The sequence below is a fragment of the Phyllostomus hastatus genome, unplaced genomic scaffold, assembly GCF_019186645.2.
Source record: "Phyllostomus hastatus isolate PE091 unplaced genomic scaffold, TTU_PhHast_1.1 phas_scaffold_129, whole genome shotgun sequence".
In the NCBI taxonomy this organism is placed as follows: domain Eukaryota; kingdom Metazoa; phylum Chordata; class Mammalia; order Chiroptera; family Phyllostomidae; genus Phyllostomus; species Phyllostomus hastatus.
Window position 1 is genome coordinate 5,227,722 of NW_025334009.1, and position 19,988 is coordinate 5,247,709.

The following is a 19,988-nucleotide window of genomic DNA, read 5'->3' on the forward strand; positions in this document are numbered from 1 at the left end:
CCCATCCTGAAGCTCTGGGGGGGATGCATCCCCCGCACCCCCCCCCCCAGACCTGGAGTCACCTCATTAGCATGCAAAAGACAGTACATTCCAAGCTCCGGAGCCCGGAAGAAGGGACCAGGAGCCACTCTGAGTATCACAGACCGCCGCACCAGTGGCTGCTTTCCTGGCCGTCCCCTTGGCCTTCCAGGGCTGCTGGGGCTCTTCCCGGATCCTGGTCGGATTCCCACTCCCTGTGGCTCCGAACCCTGGCGCACCCCCGTGACCCTGGTCACCTACTGCCATTCCTGGTGACAGCTCCGTCAGTGGCAGGAAGCTGACTCCGCCCACTTCAAGCAGAAGCAGAATTTGTGCAGAGGCTGCCCGAAGGGCAAGACCCAGGGGCCACGCCGCCTCACCTCCAACCCGAGTCGAGGTCTGCTTTGGCCTGGCGAGCAGCCGTGGCCGCCGCCGCCGCCACCGCAGGGCCAGCAGGACGAGGCAAGACGGTGAGAGGCCTGGAAAGCTCTGTGACAAGTGAAATAGGGAAACTGAGACACAGGTCCTACCTTCCCTGACCGAGGACACCTAGGAGCAAACGGCTCACACACTCCAGACCGTGCCAGGGGCAGACCCACCTCAGTCCCCGTCCCTCGTTTGTGACAAGGGGACAGCGAGGCTCACCACCGCCCTGGATGCCGCAGAGTGTGCTGTCCCGCTGCTGCTGGTTGCCGGCCCCCTGCCAACCCCAGGGAGGGTACCAGCCCTTGGGGAAGCCATGACTAACGTGGCGTTTCCGCCTCCTGAGACCAGGAGGGGAGCCCGGGCTCAGGGTGGAGAGCGGTGGCAGGGGCCCTCACAGTGGCCCACAGTGGGTCGCGTTCCCCCACGCCCTGTCTCGCACTGGGCTTTCTGAGCATCCTTGGTGCCGTACCCCTGACCTGCGCGCCCCGTGCAGAACTTCCGTCTGCAGCTGGGCTCCCGGCTGTATGCAAAGTTCCAGCTGTAGAAAGTCACTCTTACGAAGCTGAGTACCGGCCTGCGGGCAAATAAACAGCTCCTGCTGTAGACATGCCGGTTAACTACAGCCCCTGCTTGGGAGGCGGAGCCGTGGGGAAGCAGGCCCGAAGGAATGATGGCAGAACCCGACTCTGTGGGGTGGCCGACCCTGAGGAGTGTGGGAGTCCCCCCCCCCCCCCCCGGCCGCTCTGCAGCACCTGGCTGTCCACAGTCCCCACCCGCCTCCCCGCCTCCCCTCCCCTGCCTTCCCTTGATACAGAAGACACCCGAACGTTCGGCTCTCCTAAGATGGGTTTGAGAATTCTCCCGTCTCCTGGAGCTTGGCCTTCTCGATCAATAAAACTTTCCTGGCTCCAACACTCCGATGTATTGACTATTGACTTTTCTTTTGGAGCATTGGGCACAGGCTCTAGCACCGCGAGCTTTCTCAGCAGACGGCCTTGAAAAAAGGGGTCCAGTGGGGCGGTGTCGCAACGGGTGGGTGTGCATGTGTGGGGTGGGGTGTGAGTGTGTGTGAGTGTGACTGCCGGCAGGAGCCTCCGGAAGGAGCAGGGACAGAACGGCCCCACCCCTGCCCTCTCCTCCCACCCTCTGGCCTCCCGGGGCTGCCTCTGGGTGACTAAATAGGAGAAGTCCCAAAGACGGAGCCTCAGGACTGGGTGGGGTGCGGTGCAAGGGCAGCGAGGACTCCAGCTGACAGGGTGGGTAGGGAGGTGGACGCACTGCAGCGGTAGCCCTGTTCGGTGAGTGCTGAGAGGCTGGGGCGAGGGGCACCCTGGGGGCGGGGGGACTGGGCCTGACGCAGCCCCCCCCCACACACCACCCCGGGGAAGTGGTTTTGGGGCCGGCGTTCTGGGGAAAGTGGTCAGTGGGCTGAACTTGGTTCCTTTATTTCTTTTTTCGATGGAACTGAGGGGGCGGAGGCAGCCGGGCAGGACGGGTCTGGGTTGCGCCAGGGAGGGCCCCTCTTCCTGCCGGGGAACCTGCAGGCCTCTGCTCCCACCTGCTGTGCTGTAAACAGACACAACCCATGGGTCCAAAATGGCTTCCCTTGAGCTACAAGCCCATGATATCAAACCCAGGCTAACACCTGATGTAACTGTAGTTTCACCCTGTGCCAGCAACATAATCTTTCTTAATCAGCCAGTATGGGGTTTGCTGGTCCACACCAACGAGGCCATCTGCCACTGGGGCCCTCTCCACGCCCCTAAAGAGAACAGGCGACATGCTTGATAAACACCCTCCCCCTTCTCCCCACCTCAAGAAAAGGGGTCCTCAGCCAAGAATAATCCTCCTTTGGTTTGTTGATGGCTCCCTTGTCCCACTCACTGGTCTCCCTATAGAAACCTTCCATTTTGTAGAACCCCTTGGGGCACCCTGGCATGGAATCGCTTGTTTAAAGCCGACTAGATTTTCAAATTGACTTGGTTGAATTTGTTTTGTGCCTCTCCCTGGCAGGCGGTGCTGGGGACCTAGGGAGGAGCCCCCCCCCCGCCGCCCGCCCTCCTCTCGCACCCCAGCCTGGGGAACTGCCTTGGGGACACCCTGGGTCGCCCCCTCAGGTCTCGCCCGGATGCAGGGCCTCCCTGCCTTCCGACGAGAAGCAGGCGGGGGCACCCAGAGTGCACCCACGGGCTCACCTGCGCCCAGTCAGCGTGACGTGTCCTGTTTCTGCCGAAACATAACGTACTGCCTGGGCCAGGTGCAAAAAAATGCCGATTGTCCATGTTCTCCCAAATTCAGATGCTGGGATCGCACCTCCCAAAGTGATGGCATTTGGGGGCAGGACTTTTGGGAGGTGGTTTGGTGGAGACGGGGAGCACTGGTGGCTGGGGGCCCGGAGAACACAGGGAGAGGGGGGCCCCGAATGAACCAGGAGGCTGACTCATCACACACAGAATCTGCTGGCACCTTGATCTTGGACTTCCCAGCCTGCAGAACTGTGAGAAACATTGCTCATCCGCGAGTCTGAGGGTTCGTTCCACAGCCTGAACCACTGAGACAGGGCGTGCGGCACGTCACCGCTTCTGGTAGCCCTGGCACCACGTGGGGTGTCTTGTGGCCAATACGTCCTCTGGGGGCAGACAGGGATGCGGGCCAGCCGGCCTTCCGGAGCCCTGAGCTGTCCCTGGGGGCAGCTAGTTGCTGTCCCTTAGCCCAGGCCCCGAGCCAGGCTGCCCGGGGCTAGGGGCTCAGCTGCCTGGACTAGGGGCGGAGGACTACAGGGGCAGAGGCGTCACCGCAGAGGCCCAGGCGACGCTGTGTCCTCAGAGCAGGGGTCGCCGGAAGCCTCGGGTCTAGACTTCCAGAAGGGACGGGCATTAGTTGGGCACCTACTGTGTGCCGAGCTCTGCTCCGGGCACTGTCGCCGTCCCACCTCCCCTGGCCCCTGGGTGAGGGGCCTGAGGGTCCGCTGGGCCCGTGACAGCGGGGGCGGGGTGGGCGGGGTGGGGGGCGGGGGGCAAGCTGGCCTCCAGCAGCACCAGGGCACCCGGGCACTCGGCTGGGGTCGCAGGTTCCCGCGGAGAGACACCCCACCCCCCACCGCCTCGGGCCGGGCCGGGCCGGGCGGAGAAGTCTCCCGGGAGCAGAGGACGACAGAGGGGTCCCCAGGGGTCCCGGGCCTTCCGCGCGGGCTGCCGGGGGCGGGAGGACGCCTTTCTCCTCCCCCCGCCTGCCCTCCTCCTCCTCTTCCTCCCTCCTCTTCCTCCCGGCGGGATACCCGGAACCCGCCGGGGCGGGGCGAAGAGGCAGCTGCCCGCTCAGGTCGCGGAGGCGGCGGCTGCACCGCGCGCGCGACCCGTCCGTCTGTCTGGGTGTCTGTCTGTCCGCCCGCCCGCCCAGCCATGGCCGCGCCGCGGAACCTGTTGCTCCTGGTCCTGCTGCTGCTGCTGCTGCCGCCGCCCCCGGGGGGTGAGCCTTTGGGGTGGGGGCGTTCGTCCCGGCCGGGGACCGGGTCGGCCACGTTCGCGCCGGCCCCCGGAGGACCCAGGCGGTTAGCAATTCCCCCCCCCCCACCCGGGACTGACCTCCCCTACGCCCCAGCACCCCTCCCCGCCTGAAGTGACATCCCCCAGACCCCAGGCCGCTGCCCGCGTGGCTCTGCCCTGGAATCGGGGCGGGTGGGGGTGGGGGTGGGGATCTACGGTCCCTCTGATGTTCCTAGGGATTGGGTCAGCCTAGGCTGGGGAAGGGCTTCCTGCCTGGCCGTCGCCGTCGCCGGGGTGGTGGCTTCCGGGAGGCCTGCCCCTCCATGCAGGCCTTTCCTGCGCCTGTGTTTACTGGCTGGGAGCCCCCGGCCGCTGCCTCCAAGGCCCTGGAGCCCTGGAGACAGCCGGGTGGCCTAATGGGAGGAGACAGCCAACTGTATGTGTAGACTGGTTGGCTGTGAAATTTTTAAAAATTGATTTTAGACAGAGGAAGGGAGAGGGAGAGGGAGACATTGATTTATTCCACTTATTTATGCCTTCATTGGTTGATTGTGTCCTGACTGGAGGGCGAACCCGCAACCTTGGCCAGGGTCAGGGTCAGGGTCAGGGCCTTGATGGTTTGATTGTAGACGGATGATTCACAGATGGGGAGACCGGGCTGGGGGCTTTTTAGGGTTAGGAATTGGAGCAACAGCTCCCCACCCCCAGGCCTGGGAAGCCGAGGATCCCTCTGGGTGGATGGCTTCCCCTACAGGGAGGGCTTGATTTCCCGGGAGGGCTCCGGAGGGCCTGGGGTGGGCAAGGGAGCAGGCAGAGCTGTGGCCCCTGGTTCGGGGCAGTCTGGAGAGTCTTGCCCAGAGTGTGTGGGGGGGTCAAAGAACGCTTGTGTCATGGGCTTGTGGCCCAAGCGGGCACACAGGTGTCTGCCATCAGCCCCAGCTGACAGGCCCTCCAGCTGTGGCTCTAACGGCTGTGGGGACTTTCTGGAGGTGGCGGCGGGGCATCCCAGCCACTGGGCCATGCTGGGCAGACCTACTGCCGCGTGGACATCTGGCTGGGTCCGGGCTGCGGGGGTCCCGCCCTCTGCCCCCCAGCTTTGCCCAGAGCACGGCTCTCCTTGGAGCTGCCAAGGACAAAGTATCTCCTCATTTTCTCCCCATTCCTGGTTGTCTCTCTTAGAGTCACTGAGTGGGGCTTGCTCCGCTAGGGCCCCAGGGCACATGACACACTGACCAGGCTGGCTCTCTGGAGTCCCCCCTGGGGCCTGTCCAGGCAGAATCCTGGACCGTTCTGTCCTGCTGGTGGGCACTAGCTTTGTGCTAAGGCAGCTGAAGGGTGCTTGGGAGCATGGCTGTAGCATCTTCCTGGAAGCTTGCAAACCTCGTGGTCCCCCAAAGCCCTGGCTCATTTTCTGCACTTGCCAGTCAGGTCCCCTCAGCGTGATCTTGTGTCCTGAGGCTCTGTACTCTCCCCATCCTCTGTGAGGATGTCCTCAGATCCCAGCTCGGTGGCCGAGAGCCTCGTGGTGGTTCTTGGACTTGAACCGGTGCCGCTGCCTTGGCGCCCCGGCCACCGAGGGCACAGACATTTCTTAGGCACCTGCTGCAGGCCCAGCACGGGACCAAGGGCTGCGTGGACGCTATGCGTGGGTGTGACTGCAGCCCACGGTGGATTGGTCAGGAGGCAGCCTGCTGTGGGGGTGCGGTCAGGGCTGAGGCTGCCATGGCCGGTGGTGGAGAGAGGGAATGAGGATCAAGAATTGGCCGGTCCAGAGCCTGGTCCCCAGGCGACTGGCCAGGGACGTTGCTGTCCCGCTGTGTGACCGCTGAGCTTGGGCAGCTTCTGGAGGAGGAGGTGGGCTAGAGTAGGGCCTTAAAGGGTGAGTAGATTTGGAGGTGGGGGATGGGAAACAGCCAAGAATATGGACAGTGTAAATAGGGCTGGAGAATTGGGGTGGCCTTCAAGGCCCTTTGCAGTCTGGACCCTGCCTTGTGGACTGTGGGCTTGATCCTGACATAGCGTGAACCACGGATGGTCTGAGAGCAGGGTGTGGCCCGGTCAGACTCACACTTAGAAAGTTCATGCTCCCATCAGAAGGCAAGTGGGCCGATGGGGCAAGAGGGAGCCCAGTTAGGCTGATCTGCTGTGACCCGGGAGAGAAGGCAAGGCTGGTTGGGGTGGTGGCCAGAGGTGGCCCGGCACGCCTGTGCCTGCTGGCCCTGATCACTGGGACGTGGGCAAGGCCTGGTATGAGGTTTCATCTCGTGGCCACAGGTGAACAATTGTTTCTCTGCTCCAGCCCATGGCGAGGTGTGTGTGGATTCCAGTGGATACAACCTCTACCCCAAGACCTGCCCTGTTTTTTGCTGTGGCACCTGTTACAACCAGTACTGCTGCTCCGACATACTGAAGAAATTTGTATGGGCCAAGGAGAGTTGTGAGGACAGGTGGGTGCCCCAGTGGGACTGTGCGTGGGAGGGAAATGGCCCCGCCCCTCTGACCCCTCAGGCCTCTGAAGATGGTGGTGAGCATTGGGACAGGGGTTTGGGGGGGGGTCTCTGCTCTGGGCTGGACTCCCCAGACCCTGTTTGGTTAGTCCCTCGCCCCTTTCCCCACTGCCCTGGAGGGCTCCAGCTCATCCAGCCTGGGGCTGAGCAGGTCTCTTAGCTGGTTTTGTGGCTCACCCTTGGGTGTGTACTTGTACCAACATATCCTCAGGGTGGACACCTTGGCATGAGTGTGCCCCACGAGTGTGTGCATGAACCTAGGGGTGTTGTATGTGATTTGTACAGGCATCGTCTTGTGGGCCCGAGAGGGCACAGAGCATGGGCATGCGCCCCTCACTGTGCCGTGCCCGTGAGCCCCCGGTGCGGCCCGTGGATTTACGCCACACCTTGGGCATAGACCGTTGCACGGACTGGAACTGAGTTTCCTGTCTTCTGCATATGCCTCCCTTTGCCACATTCTTTGTTTCTTTTGTGTGTGGCCGCAGGGACAGAGGGTCGAGGGGGTCATCCTCAGCTCACGGCAGGTGGTCATTGTTGTCAGGACAAGACCAGCCCCCCCAGCCTCTTACACATTTATTTTAGTCTCCCTCAACCATTCCATTCCCCTCACCCAGGAGACCACCAGTCTGCCATATTCTCTTGATCGTTTGTGTTCTTGCAAAGTCTGTATTGCTTTGTGGGTACAATGGACCCCCTTCCTTTTTGCAGTCAGTACAGGGTTTGTACAGCCCACCCGTGTTCTTGGGCGTACATCCGGCTGGGGCCCGCCACTGCCGTGGTGTGAGTTGCTGTCACGGATAACTGCGGGGGGCATCCTCACAGGACTTCCCCCACCTTCTGCAGGACCGTGTGAGAATTTCCTGGGGTCCATGTGGGAGCAAATTGCCAGGTCAGAGAGAGGCACATAGTTACTGACTAAGGGCTTCCAAAGTGCTCCTGGAAATGGCGGCACCTGGCCACACACCTGCCGGCCGCACCTGAGCCTTCCCGATGGATTATATCCCGCCCTTTTACTTCCTGCATTTTGATAGTCTCTTATAACGTACAAGATCTTTTTAGTTTTTAATTCATTCTAGTAATTTTTTTTTTTAAAATGGGAACATTTAATCCACTTAAATATAATGTAATTGTTGGCATTCTGGGGTTCTATTTGCCATCTTATTTTGCGTTTTTTATTTATCTCTCCTGTGTTACTTTTTCCCTTAGTGTATTATTGTAGTCTGTTTTTATTACATTTTTTCTTCCGTCGTTTCCTTCTTTTCCAATCTGTATACCTTTATTCCATTTTCTTGCCTTATTGCTCTGGCTAGAACCTCCAGGACAATGTTGAATGGAGGCGGCAAGAGCAGATATCTCCATCTTGTTTTCAATATTAGGGAGAAAGCATTCACTGTTAGCTATGACATCAGCTGTAGCTTTTTCATAGGTGTCCTTTATCAGGTTAAGGAAGTTCTGTTGCTAGTTTGTTTGGAGTTTTAATCATGAAGGGATCTTGAATTTTGTCAGATATTTTTTTCTGTACTTTTAGCAATGATCATATGATTTTGTATTTTTATTCTAATTCACCAACATATATGGTAAATTATGTTGATCTCATTCTTAATATTTTATCTGAACAGAATGTAAGTCGATGGTTATTTTCTCTCACCATATTGTCTTCTGGGTTCCATTACTTCCATCAAGACATCAGTTCAATAGTCAGTTGTCTCTCATTTAAATCTTTTTTTTTAAGATTTTATTTATTTATTTTTAGAGAGGGAAGGGAGGGAAAGAGAGAGAGAAGCATCAATGTGCGGTTGCTGGGGGTCATGGCCTACAACCCAGGCATGTACCCTGACTGGGAATCGAACCTGCGACACTGGTTCGCAGCCCGCGCTCAATCGACTGAGCCACGCCAGCCAGGGCTTAAAAGAAATCTTTCTTTCCATCTGGCAGGAAAAATCTTGTCCTTGTCTTTGGTATTCTTCAGTTACCCTGCGATGTATCTAGGTGTGGGTTTCTTTTTGTTTATGCTGCTGTGGGTTTGTTGAGCTTCTTATATCTGTGCTTTCATGTCTCATCAGCTCGAGAAAAGTTTTTGCTCTTCAGATATTGCCCTTTCTCCTTCTTGTCCTCTCCATCTGAAACTCCATTCAAACAGATGTTACGTCTTTTACTCCAGCGTCCGTGCCTCCGAGTCTGGCCTCCATACTTCCACCTCCATGCCGTGTTCTAGAAAGGTCTCCTGACCCCTCAGTCCACTCCATCTTTCTTCAGCCATGTCTCATCTGCTGTTAAACTCATCCACTGAAGTTGTTTTTTATACTGTTATACTGTAAAATAGAATTCACATGCAGAAAAGTGCATATAATACTCGGTGACTTATCACAAAACGAACGCCTGGGTAGCCACCAGACAGGCTACCACGCACCGCCAGCACCTCAGAAGCCCCCTTGAGCTCACTTCCAATCACTGTTGCTTCTCTTACTCCACAAATATACAACCTTGCTTTCCCTTAGAGTTGTAATACCTAAGAATATATCCCTAAATTCTATAGCTTAGTTTTTTTTCTTGTGGGGGAGTAAGAATACTTTCCTAAGTTGAGACAGATTCGGGGGCTAAGCCTGGGACGAACTGCCACTGCCCACTGCTCCCCTGGTTGCAAGTCTCACGGGCACCCTTAGAGCTTAGAGAGAAAAAAAAATCATGCCAAGAAAGAAATGGGGAAGGCATGAGTGCGCTCCAGAGGGAGCCTGCTTTGCTATTTCATCATGCTTCTTCCTCTTTTTTTTAAGATTTATTTATTTATTTTTAGAAAGAGGGAGAGAGAAGGAGAAGGAGAGAAACATCAATGTGTGGTTTCCTCTTGTGCACGTGCCCCCAACTGGACACTGGGCCTGCAAGCCAGGTGTGTGCCCTGACTGGGAATTGAACCTGCAACCCTTTGGTTCACAGGCTGGCACTCAATCTACTGAGCTACACAAGCCAGGGCGCTTATCTCTCTTTAAGCTTCATTTGAACTCATGTTTCTTCTACCTAATTCAGGTCTGCTGGTGTCAAATTTTCTTGGTTTTTGTTTGTCTAAAAATGTCTTTTTTTTTTGAGATTTTATTTGTTTTTAGAGAGAGGGGAAGGGAGGGGGAGGGAGAGGGAGAGAAAAATCAATGTGTGGTTGCCTCTTGTGCATGTGCCCCCAACTAGGAACTTGGCCTGCAACCCAGGCATGTGGCCTGACCAGGAATCGAGCCAGCAACCTTTTGGTTTGTAGACCAGTGCCCAATCCACTGAGCCACAAAAGCCAGGGCTGAAAATGTCTACTTCACCTTCCTTCTTAAAGGATATTTTTCCTGGTTATAGATTTCTAGGTTGGCAGTTATCAGCTTCTTTCAGCATGTTAAAGCTTTCATTCCATTGTCTTCTGATGATGACTGTTGTTCCTGATGGGAAATCAGCTGACAGTTTTATTATTGCTCCTTTGTAAATAATGTGCTTTTTCTCTGACGACTTTTAAGATTTTGCTTTTGTAATTTGGTTTTCAGCAGTTTTACTATGATGTACCTTGGTGTGGTTTTCTTTGAATTTATGCTGCTTGAGATTTACAGTACTGCTGGAATCACTGGCTTGTTTCTCATCAGCTTTGGAAAATTTGCAGCCATTATCTCTGTAAAAATTTCTCCTTGCCCTGGCTGGTGTGGCTCAGTGGATTGAGCGCCAGACTGTGAAGCAAAGGGTCACGTGTTCGATTCCCAGTCCAGGGCACCAGCCTGGATTGTGGGCTGGGTCCCCAGTAGGGGGCGCACTAGAGGCAACCACACATTGATGTTTCTCTTGGTCTCTTCCTTCCTTACCCTCTCTCTAAAAATAAATAAATAAAATCTTTTAAAAAAATTGCTTCTAGCCCATTTTCTCGTTCCTGTCCTTTTATAAAAGATCATTTGTATACTGTGTTCCATGTTTCACCTACTGTCTCCTGCATTTCCATCGACCAACTTTTTGTGTCTTTTGGCTTTGGTCCACATGTATTTATTTTGACCTCCAGTTCATGTATTATATCTTTAGCTGTGTTTAGTGATTAATTTGCTGTATTATTTTTTAGTTCTAGATTTTAATTTTTTAAAAATCAATTTTAAAGATTTTATTTATTTAATTTAGACAGAGGAGGAAGGAGGGAGAGAAACATCAATGTATGGTTGCCTCTTGGCGCCCCCTTCTGGGGACCTGGCCCACAACCCAGGCATGTACCCTGTCTGGGAATTGAACCGGCCACCCTTTGGTTCATAGGCCTGAGCTCAATCCACTGAGCTACACCAGCCAGGGTATTTTTCTTATATTGCAAGTTCTCTTGAATTGTTCGACCTTTAATCTCCTCGAGTGGTGTGTAAGTGCTGTTATTTTAATGGCGATGTCGGGTAACTTCAGTATTGGAAGCCCCTGTGGACAAGTCCATGGCCTGTAATTTCTGCTGTTTTCTGTGTGTGGTGTCTAATCTGGTGTTCCCGAAAGTGCCTGGGTGTGTGTCTGACGGGGTGTTTATAAACTGATTGTAGAACTTTGGAGCTTAGGATTTCCTCCAGGTGCATTTGTGCCGCTTTTGTCAGGGCCTTTAGCGCTCGGGGTCAGGTTGCCTGACCGCAGAGGCTGAGGCGACGGGAAACTGAGCCGTCCGCTCGGCCCCTTCCGTGTCTCGGGTTGCAGCGTCTCAGGTCTCGGCCCAGCTGAGCGGGATTCACCAGGGCCTCCCCCCCACCCCCGGGGCTCTGTACCTAATCTTTCCCACCTGAAGCTTTCAGAAGTTCTGCTCAGCCTCTCAGCTCTCCTCTGAAGTCGGCGAGTGCCCCCAGGAGAAGGAGTCTCGGACACCGGGCTCCCCTCCGTGGATCTGCCTTCCCAGCCCTCCCACCCCGGGGTCCCCGCGTGGCAGACCCCACTGTGTCCTTGCTCGCTGGAGCCCGCCCATCGGTCTTGAAACATATTTATTTGCTCCTCAGCTCTAGGGGTTGCCCTTCAGAAGCACGGCCCTCATGCTCTAAAATCTTTATTTTGATACACATTTAATTTTGGAAATGTGCAACTAAGTACCAAATCAGAGAGCATATCGTAATAACTCCGTGTGTCCCTCATCCACTTCCACGGTCCCCAGCACTGTGACACTGCTGTTCCCGCACCTCCTGCCACTTGTTACGTTTTCTGGATTATTTGAAAACAAATCCTAGACGTCATAAACATGTCTCCTTAAATGTTCATTTAAAAAAAAAAAGATGATTTATTTTTTAGAGAGATGGGAAGGGAAAGAGGAAGAGAGGGAGAGAAACATCGATCGGTTGCCTCTCGCAGGGCCTGACCGGCGACCCAGGCACGTGCCCTGGCTGGGACTCGATCCAGGGACCGTTTGGTTTTGGGGATGATGCCCAGCCCACTGAACCACGCCAGTCTGGACCGTAAATGTTCACTTTATCAGTACAAATGAGTCCTTTAAAAAATGTAACCACTATATCAGTAACCCATTCTGCACAATTGACAGTAGTTCATTAATAGCTTTCAATACGAGTCCGTCTTCAGCTGACTCTGCTTGTTTCAAAAATGTCTTTTCATGGGTAATTTGTTCAAGGTGGAATTCAAATGAGTTATTATTTTTAAAATTGCCGCATCTATAGTTATTTCCCCTTTTGTAACGCCTGCATTTTTGGTATCATTTCTCCTTTTCTTGTTTAGTCTTGCCAGAGGTCTACCAGCTTTGGTTTTGTTAATCTTCTTTCATTGTTTCCAGCTGTTTTCTTTGCTTTTTTTGCTTCCTTCTTTGTGGGGATGAGGGGGAGTTGCATTGTTTTTTTATCTTGAGTTTAATACCATTTCACTATTAAAAGTTATGTTTCCTCTAAGAGCTCCTTTAGTTGAGTTTTACAAATTTAAAAAAATTTTTTTATTTACTTTTAGAGGGAGAGAGAGAAACATTAATGTGCAAGAGAAACAATTGGTTGCTTCTTGCAAGTCCCCAACTGGGGACCTGGTCTGCAGTCCAGGCATATGCCCTGACTGGGAATCGAACCGGCGACCTTTCAGTTCACAGGCCGGCACTCAGTCCACTGAGCCACACCAGCCAGGGCTGAGTTTCACAAGTTTTGATCTGGAGTATCTTCGTTATCATTCAATTTTTCGTATTTCTTAATTTCCTTTATGATTTCTTGTTAACTCACAGGAGGTTTCTTGTTGTTGTTTTTGCCATGTTAGTTTCCCAGGGCACGAGTTCTTTTTAGCATTTCTTCTTTGTTTTTTTAATACGGCATTGTAATATTCTGCTGCTGCTTTCCAACTTCACCCCATCGTGGCTGGAGAAGATACTTCGTGTGACAGCTGTCTCTCCCGATCTGTGGAGATCCGGTCTGTAGCCTCGCCTGTGGTCTGCCCCGAGGAACGTGCCGGGTGCACGTTCTGGAGAGGAAGGGCTGGCACATGGCCGCCGGAGGCCCTGGTGGTCGGTGCGCGTGGCGCCCGTTCCCGGGACGCCGTCCGGGCTGCCTCCGCGGCCTGGTACTGAGTGGGCCTCAGCGCCTGTTCTGTGTGTGCGCCAGTGCAGGCTGCGCTTGCTCCTGGGGTGCCGGGCGGGGGGTTGTGTTAACTGCGAGGTGTTTTCCCCCCTGCAGTTTAGCTGGTGTCAGGAAGAGTTTGGAGGAGGCGGAGCAGCTGGCCTCGTCGCTGAGCTTTAACTCGGACATGATGGACAGAGACGTGCCAGGGTGAGTGAGACCAGCGAACGGGGCGCACCTTCCTGGCGGGGGTGACGGGTCCTGGGTGGGCTGGGGAGAAGGCTGTGGGGACCAGGATGGGGGGGCCCCGGGGTGGGGTCCCAGGAGAGCTGTCGCCGTGTCTGACCACCAGGGCCTTCATCCTTATGTTGGGAAGTCGCGTCCCTGTTGCCCTGGGGACGGGAGTGACTGTGGTTGGGGGCGGACGTTTGAAAGGCCAAGGGTGGGGGTTTGTAGTGACCTGAGCGGGGGGTGGGGGTGTGGGCGCGGGTGAGCAGAGGGGGAGATGCGATGGTGGAGGGTGGTGAGCGCACGGTGAGGGGGCAGGAGTACGTGGTGGGGGTGGAGAGGCTGGTGGGGGTGGGGCAATGGGGCACGTGACCGGGGGGCCGACAGGCAGCGTACGGTGGTGGGAAGCGCTCGTGGTGACATTCTGATGCGGCGGTGCTGGCGGTGCCCGGTGTGTGGGGATGGGGCAGCAGCGGTGGGGCCCGGATGCTGAGACCCCTGGTGATGTGCAGGTCTGTGGGTCATGGTTACTATGTCAGGGCCACCCTTTTAGGGGGCCAGGGAGCACCCCAGTCTCCTAAACTTCCTAAGCCCGGCCCCAGGGGCCCTGCAGCACCTGCCTTATACACCCTCAGGGCTGGAGGCGCAGGTTTCTGGAGGGTGGAGGGACAGTCAGTGTCACTTCTGTGAATGCTCTCAGGTGGCCACCTGTCCGGGGTCGTAAGGAGGTGCCCCCTTGGGTGGGCATCTGTGCGCTGCCCCTGGCCAAGGGCACTGCTGTCTGTCCGCTGCGGCGCTGGCGCTGTGGTAGGTCCAGGCCCCACTGCCTGGGCCCGGCTGAGAGCTCTGGGCAAACCCTGATGTGGGAGAGACCGCTCGATGCCAGGGACCTGCGCCAGCTCGGCCCCCCTCCCCACCACAGCCCCCTCCCCCGCTCCGTTCTTGGATCTTGCCCTCGGCTCTCCCTCTGGGTGATTCCGTTGGGTCCCCAAGAACGAGGCGCCCGGTCAGAGCACAGGGATGCAGGTGAGCCCGCGTCTGCCTGGCACGGCGGCATGGGTGGGGCCCTCCTCCAAGCGGGCACTGCTTCCTGGAGTGCGGCCGTGCTGGGCTTGGCGCTGGGCTCAGCACTGGGCTTGTGCGCGGCCCCCTCAGCCCCAGCTCTGGCAGGTGAGCCCCATCCTGCTCTGTCCGTGCGGTCTGGCTGGGGTCACTGCTGGCTCGTCCCCCCCCACAGCTTCCTCGGTCCCCTGTCATGACGGTTCCTTTGGATCCTGATTTTATTGTCCCTTTCTAGCTCTTGGCCACTCGTGGGATGGTCTGGCAGGACTGGTGTGTGTGTGTGTGTGTGTGTGTGTGTGTGTGTGTGTGTGTGTTTAAAGATTCATTTTTATTCATTTATTTTTAGAGAGAGGGGAAGGGAGGGAGAAAGAGGGAGAGAAACATCAGTGTGGGGCTGCCTCTCGCACGCCCCCTACTGGGGACCCGGCCTGCGACCCAGGCGTGTGCCCTGACGGGGAATTGAACCTGGTTCACAGGCCGGTGCTCAGTCCACTGAGCCACACCAGCCAGGGCAGGACTGGTGTGTTTTTGGCACTTGAATGGTAGAACCTCTGGCGATAGGGCCTGGGCAGGCCGTGCGACCCTCTGTCCCCCCTGCCCTCTGATAGCACAGGGGACGGAGAGGGAGGTCCATTAGGTGGGGCGCGGGTGCAGTGAGCCTGTGCTGACTCCCAGCCCCCACAGCGCCCTTTCCGAGACCCTCGCGCACGCCATGTCACAGCTGGTCTGCCGCCTGTCAGCACCATGCGGGAGCGGGGGTCCCAGCCCCAGAGACCCAGAGATGGCCCTTTCTGATGTGAGCATTGGGAGTCTTTGGCCTCCTCCGGGCCACTCCATTCTGCCTCCTGAACTTGGCCTTCAGACTCCTCAATCTGGGAGGGAGTGCCAGCCCGGGGAGGCCCCCATCCCCCTCAGAGGCAGGCTTCCACGAGAAGCGGGGCCTGTTGTGGCCGCCGGCCCCTGCCGCACCGTGCCCTCACCCTCCGACACGGCCCTGCCTCGGGGCATCGTGCCTGGCCCTGCTGTGGGGTCCCTCGTGGATTCACTCATCCGTCAGGGACTGACCCACCACCTACTCAGCGCCAGCCACTGGAGACACAGCGATGGCGCAGCGCATCTGAGAAGGGGATGTTTCGAGCTGAGGGCTGAAGGGTAGACAGGAATCAGTGATGTGGGGGCGGGAGGAAGAGGGGTGGGCGGGGCAGGAGGCACTGCTCGCACCAAGGCCCCGAGGCCCCAGGGTGGTGCTGGGAGGGAGGGCAGTGTGGCTGCAGGGCTAAGCAGGGCGGGTGGGAGTCCCCGACCACACGAGGGGGTCTATGTTATTTACACTTGAAAGGTTAAAATCTGCCTCGTTGCAAGTTTCACTCTCTGGTGAGACAAGTCCTGACTCCCTCCCCCTTTTACTAGGAACTATAATATATGACACACACACGCGCACACACACACAGTGTGGCAAGCGACCGAGCGGACTTCTGGGCCAAGAGCTGCAGGAGCCACAGCGGGCCTTTGAGAAGGGAGGGATGTGATCGGAGCCCGCAGGTGGCAGGGCGCTGAGGTAGCTGAAGGAGCCCATGGAGGCGGGTGACGGGCCGTCGGAGAGGCCAGCCCGGGCCGGCCAGGCCTGGCCCCCTCCCCACTCCCGGGCCCCCCGCCGCCCGGGCGGGTCGAGCAGCTGGGGCCCGGGCGCCTGAGCTGCTCGCTCCCTGTCCTTTTTTTCTCCTTTTAATATCCCGGGAGTTGGTTTCTAACCCGTAAGCATTCTCAGTACACGACTCCAAAGAAGTCGAGTGGTTTTAAATTGCAGTGAGACAACTATTAGCTCATGGGCGTCATAGGTAAAGAAGTGTGACACTGGTCACACTGGTATGTCTTTCTAATGGTCATTCATAAGTTACAGAAATCTTTTTTGTTAATACCTCGCGACCGGGACCCCCCATTCATCTGTCCGGAGAAGCAGCCTTCCCCCCCAGTCACCTCATTTGTGCCCTGATTGCTGTGGAATCCAGGTGGTTCTTGCTCCCCTCTGGGGCCCGTTTTGCCCTTTGACCCTGGCATCCCACGAAGCCCAGGAACCCCAGGAGGTCGGCGGTCACCCATATTTTAGCTGTATCTGTCTTAGGTGTGGGTCCTCTGAGCTGTACGTCTCCCTGGTAGAAGGTATGCTGGACTGCCGGTTATACCCAAAAACCTGTGGGTGGAAAAAAAAGGGGGCTCTGTGGAAAGTCACCTCACCTCATGGGGTGGTCTGGTCCTGAATTCCTAACTGTGGGCAGGTCATGCTGGGCAGTCTCCCTGGGCACATGACTTCTTTAGTAAAAGGCTGCTCTTGGCCTTAAGCGAGCCCTGCCCATTGTTGCCGTGTGACCAGTTAACACCTGTGCTGTGTCTTTAAGAAGATCCTGTGTCTGTCCTTCCTGCCACTGACGTCAAGCTAGGGGAGGGCTGAGGGGGAGAGTGCTTTCCTTTTCTCTGAAATGGGAGGAGATTGAAACCGAGTGGCCGTGATGGAAAGAGAGCAGTCTGGGACAGGAAGACCCTGAGTAAAGGTGGAGGCTAACATGGGGTGAGCTTGGGCGCCATGCTGCATGAGAGAGCCGGGGTGGGGGGGGGACTGCCGGGGAGACTGACGGTGATGGGCCTGCACTCACGTGTCTCAGGTCACTGGTTGCTGTGAACGTGTGTTTTCCCTTTCCCTGTCCGCGGAGGGTCTGGGAGGAGCCTGTGGCCGAGGGAGGGGCAGGTGAGGGCTTGGGCAGGACTGACATCCTGTCTTGCAAACGTGCTTGGGTGTCTCGGTCTGCAGTGTGAAGGGTCTGTCCTTCGACTGTCCCTAGGCTGTCCCTAGGCTGTGGCGCAGGGCCCTGCAGAGGTGCTACCTGTGTGGGCTGTGGAAGCCCCTCCTCAGCCCCCCAGGGTAGGGTCCACCCCCCCCCAAACCCTGTACCCCCCACCCCCCGAGGCTGGGGAGGCTCACCAGGCTCCTCCTGGGTTTTCCTGGGCTCGGTGCACTTCCTGAGCATCTGCCTGTTATCAGAGTCGAGTTTGACCTCTGGAGGCAGGGGAGGATAGCTGGGGGGGGGGGGGGGGGAGGCTCTGTCCGTCCTGGAGAGACAGTGTTGGTGAGCTGGCCCAGGGCCCCCACTGCCGTGGTCCTGGCTGAGGGACGGGGTCAGGCGGGGAGGCCTCCTCTTCCAGAGAGCAGACCGCCTTCAGCTCACCCGCCACGGCGTCTTGGTTTTGCTCTTGGCTTTGGCTCTTGGTTTTCCCACCTGTGGAGCCCAGGGGTGCAGGTGGACACCTGGCACGGTGCTGGTGCCCAGCAGGCTGCAGTCACGTGGGGGACAGCCCTGCCCTGGACTGGGAGCCGGCCCGGCCGGGTGCACTGCATTCCTGTCCTCGCCGCTCTGGGCACGCCGGCCTCTGCTCCCCTGGGTCTCCTCCCCATCCTCGTCCCCTGGCCTTCCCGAGGCATCACCTCCAACATCTGCCCCCTCCTCCGGGGCTCCTCGGGCTCCCGGAGGCCATGGTCTGTCTCGCGCCTCGCCGAGTTTTTGGCTCAGACTGCAGTGCCTGGCTCGTGGCACCTGCTCGATGACTGTTTGCTCTTCAGTTGGTGGGTGGACGAGAGGTGTGGGTGGTGGAGAGGCGCAGAAAGACTCCCCCCCATGCCCTTGAGGGTGGGGCAAGGGGCGCAGACCCCTGGTGGGGTGCTTTATATGGATTCGCAACCCCATTTTCCCCTTGAGGAAACTGAGGCCGGAACAGGATACCCCGAGAGTTCCTCTATCTGTGTTGCCCAGAGTGGTTCCCGCAAGAGGGGAGCCCCCAGGGGTGGCTGGGCTGCGGACTGCTGGTCGTGGCTAGGGGTGAGAGGCCCCCGGTCACGACCGGCTCTGTGGCAGGTTCGGGGCTACTGTTGCGGTCGGCGTGACCATCTTCGTGCTCTTCATCGTCACCATCATCGCCTGCTTCACCTGCTCCTGCTGCTGTCTGTACAAGATGTGCCGCCGGCCTCGCCGTAAGCACGCCCGCCCCACCCACCCACCGTGGTGCAGGGCCCGGGGTGGCCCGGGAGCTGCCCAGGGCCCTGGTTTGGCTGAGCTGCGGGGAGGGGTGGCAAGCCTGAGGGTCCTGACTGGGGTTGTGTTTGCAGCGGTCGTGACCACCACCACGTCCACCACCGTGGTGCACGCCCCCTACCCTCAGCCTCCAAGCGTACCGCCCACCTACCCGGGGCCGTCGTACCAGGGCTACCAGCCCATCGCCCCCCAGCCAGGGATGGTGGCAGCACCCTACCCGACGCAGTACCCACCGCCCTACCCGGCCCAGCCCACGGGCCCACCAGCCTACCACGAGACGCTGGCTGGTGAGTACCGCCGCCGCCCACTCTGAGCCGCCCTGACCCCAGAGCTCCCGCGGCGCCCTCAGCCAACCACGGTCCCCTCTCTTTGCAGGAGGCGCAGCCACACCCTACCCCCCCAGCCAGCCTCCTTACAACCCGGCGTACATGGACCCCCCAAAGGCCGCCTACTGAGCGCACACCTGCATCTCCGGTTGCCACTTGATGCGTCGTGTGTGTGTGTGTGTGTGTGTGTGTGTGTGTACACGGCTCTGCAGGCACGGCCCTTTTCTCCCCGTGCAGGATGTGTGTGTGGTGTTTGTGCACTCGTGATGCTGACAAGGTGGGGACAATCCTGCCAGAGTTGCTGGGACCATTCTCTTGTTCTCTTCCTCACTTCAAATGAAGCTTCCTTGAAATCTCAAACGAAATGCAAAGAACGGGGCGGGGGTTCGTGGCCAGGCCGCCCCAGGGAGACCAGGCGGGACTTGTCCTGCTGGGATGGCGCAGTTCTGTGCGTCCCTTTGAAGAACTGGAGCTGTGATGCAGGGGAGCGGGCGGGGCCCGAGCCCGGCTGAGCCGGGTTCTGATCCTCGGAGCCCATGTCGCGTGCGCCCAGTGGGGGGCACTTCTGACATCAGAACGCCCCGCCCGCCCACCAGCTGTGCGCCTGGACTACTCCTGCGGCCTTCCTGGGACCGCCTGGAGGCTCACATCACGTGGCTCTGGCCCCCTCCCAACAGGTGGCAGGGTGGCCTCTGTCCACCTGCACACTCAGGTGTCCTCCCTGCAGTGTTTTTGTTTTACTTTCAGCCAAACATGTTGCCTGTTTTCTCCTCTAAAGTGTGTGAGGTAGCTGCTCCGAGGCCTAAGCCCGGGGTCCCGGGGGGAGGTGGGCGCACGGGGAGGGACCGTCCAACCCCGACAGTCCCTGCCTCCCTCGGGCCAGCCTCGGCGCAGCCAGCTCTGTGCTCCCGTCCGTCCTGGCCTCGCAGCGCGGCCACCTGGACCAAAGATGGCAGGGGGCCCCGGTGGCTGCTGGCCCGGACACGGATACCTCGGTGTTCCTCCGTCCCTCTGTTACTGTCTCGCCAGATCTGCCTCAGCTCTGTACCTGTCAATGTGTGTCTGAGTCCTGGGTCTGTGCCTCTGTTTACAATAAACTCGGACTTTTGGAGCTGCCCCGCTTCTGCAGAGCCTTGGCTGGAGGCACCGGGCGGCCGGCCGGCCGGGCACCACCGCCGTCCAGCACTGGGAGTTCCGGGTCTACCCTACTCGTGTAGGGCTCAGACGGCTGGTCGTCCTGCTGGGGAGGGGGAGGGACGGGGGGACAAGGGCTGCCCCCTCTGTGCCCCCGCCCAGGTGCTGAGTGTGGGCAGAGGTGCGGGGGGGCTCCAAGGCCGCCAAGGAAGGCAGA

The 19,988-nt window shown here is 57.9% G+C and overlaps 1 protein-coding gene and 1 long non-coding RNA gene across 4 annotated transcripts; one reads left to right on the forward strand and one right to left on the reverse strand.

Annotated features, from left to right (window-relative positions):
* The first annotated feature begins 1,608 nt into the window (after positions 1 to 1,608).
* Positions 1,609 to 19,753, forward strand: SHISA5 (shisa family member 5). 3 transcript variants are annotated; one of them, XM_045856897.1, is made up of 6 exons: positions 1,609 to 1,742; positions 6,229 to 6,376; positions 13,057 to 13,149; positions 18,135 to 18,250; positions 18,386 to 18,598; positions 18,687 to 19,753. In XM_045856897.1, exons 3-6 carry the CDS (start codon positions 13,127 to 13,129, stop codon positions 18,764 to 18,766), a joined length of 432 nt encoding a protein of 143 aa, XP_045712853.1. In that variant the 5' UTR covers positions 1,609 to 1,742; positions 6,229 to 6,376; positions 13,057 to 13,126; the 3' UTR covers positions 18,767 to 19,753. The 3 variants fall into 3 exon arrangements, with proteins under 3 accessions (XP_045712853.1, XP_045712852.1, XP_045712854.1); XM_045856896.1 differs by lacking the exon at positions 1,609 to 1,742 and adding an exon at positions 3,711 to 3,912; XM_045856898.1 differs by lacking the exons at positions 1,609 to 1,742; positions 6,229 to 6,376; positions 13,057 to 13,149 and adding an exon at positions 16,652 to 16,795.
* On the reverse strand, positions 1,874 to 3,359 carry LOC123830547. Its single transcript, XR_006787792.1, has 2 exons — positions 2,640 to 3,359; positions 1,874 to 2,010 (listed from the first exon to the last, which is right to left on the reverse strand). It is a non-coding gene; the product is annotated as an uncharacterized LOC123830547 (long non-coding RNA).
* Positions 19,754 to 19,988: the final 235 nt, after the last annotated feature.

Coding starts and splice junctions, on each gene's coding strand:
- SHISA5 (XM_045856896.1), top strand. CDS start 3,846: ATGGCCGCGCCGCGGAACCTGTTGCTCCTGGTCCTGCTGCTGCTGCTG. Junction 3,913..6,228: donor GCTGCCGCCGCCCCCGGGGG/GTGAGCCTTTGG, acceptor TCTCTGCTCCAG/CCCATGGCGAGGTGTGTGTG. Junction 18,251..18,385: donor GATGTGCCGCCGGCCTCGCC/GTAAGCACGCCC, acceptor TTGTGTTTGCAG/CGGTCGTGACCACCACCACG.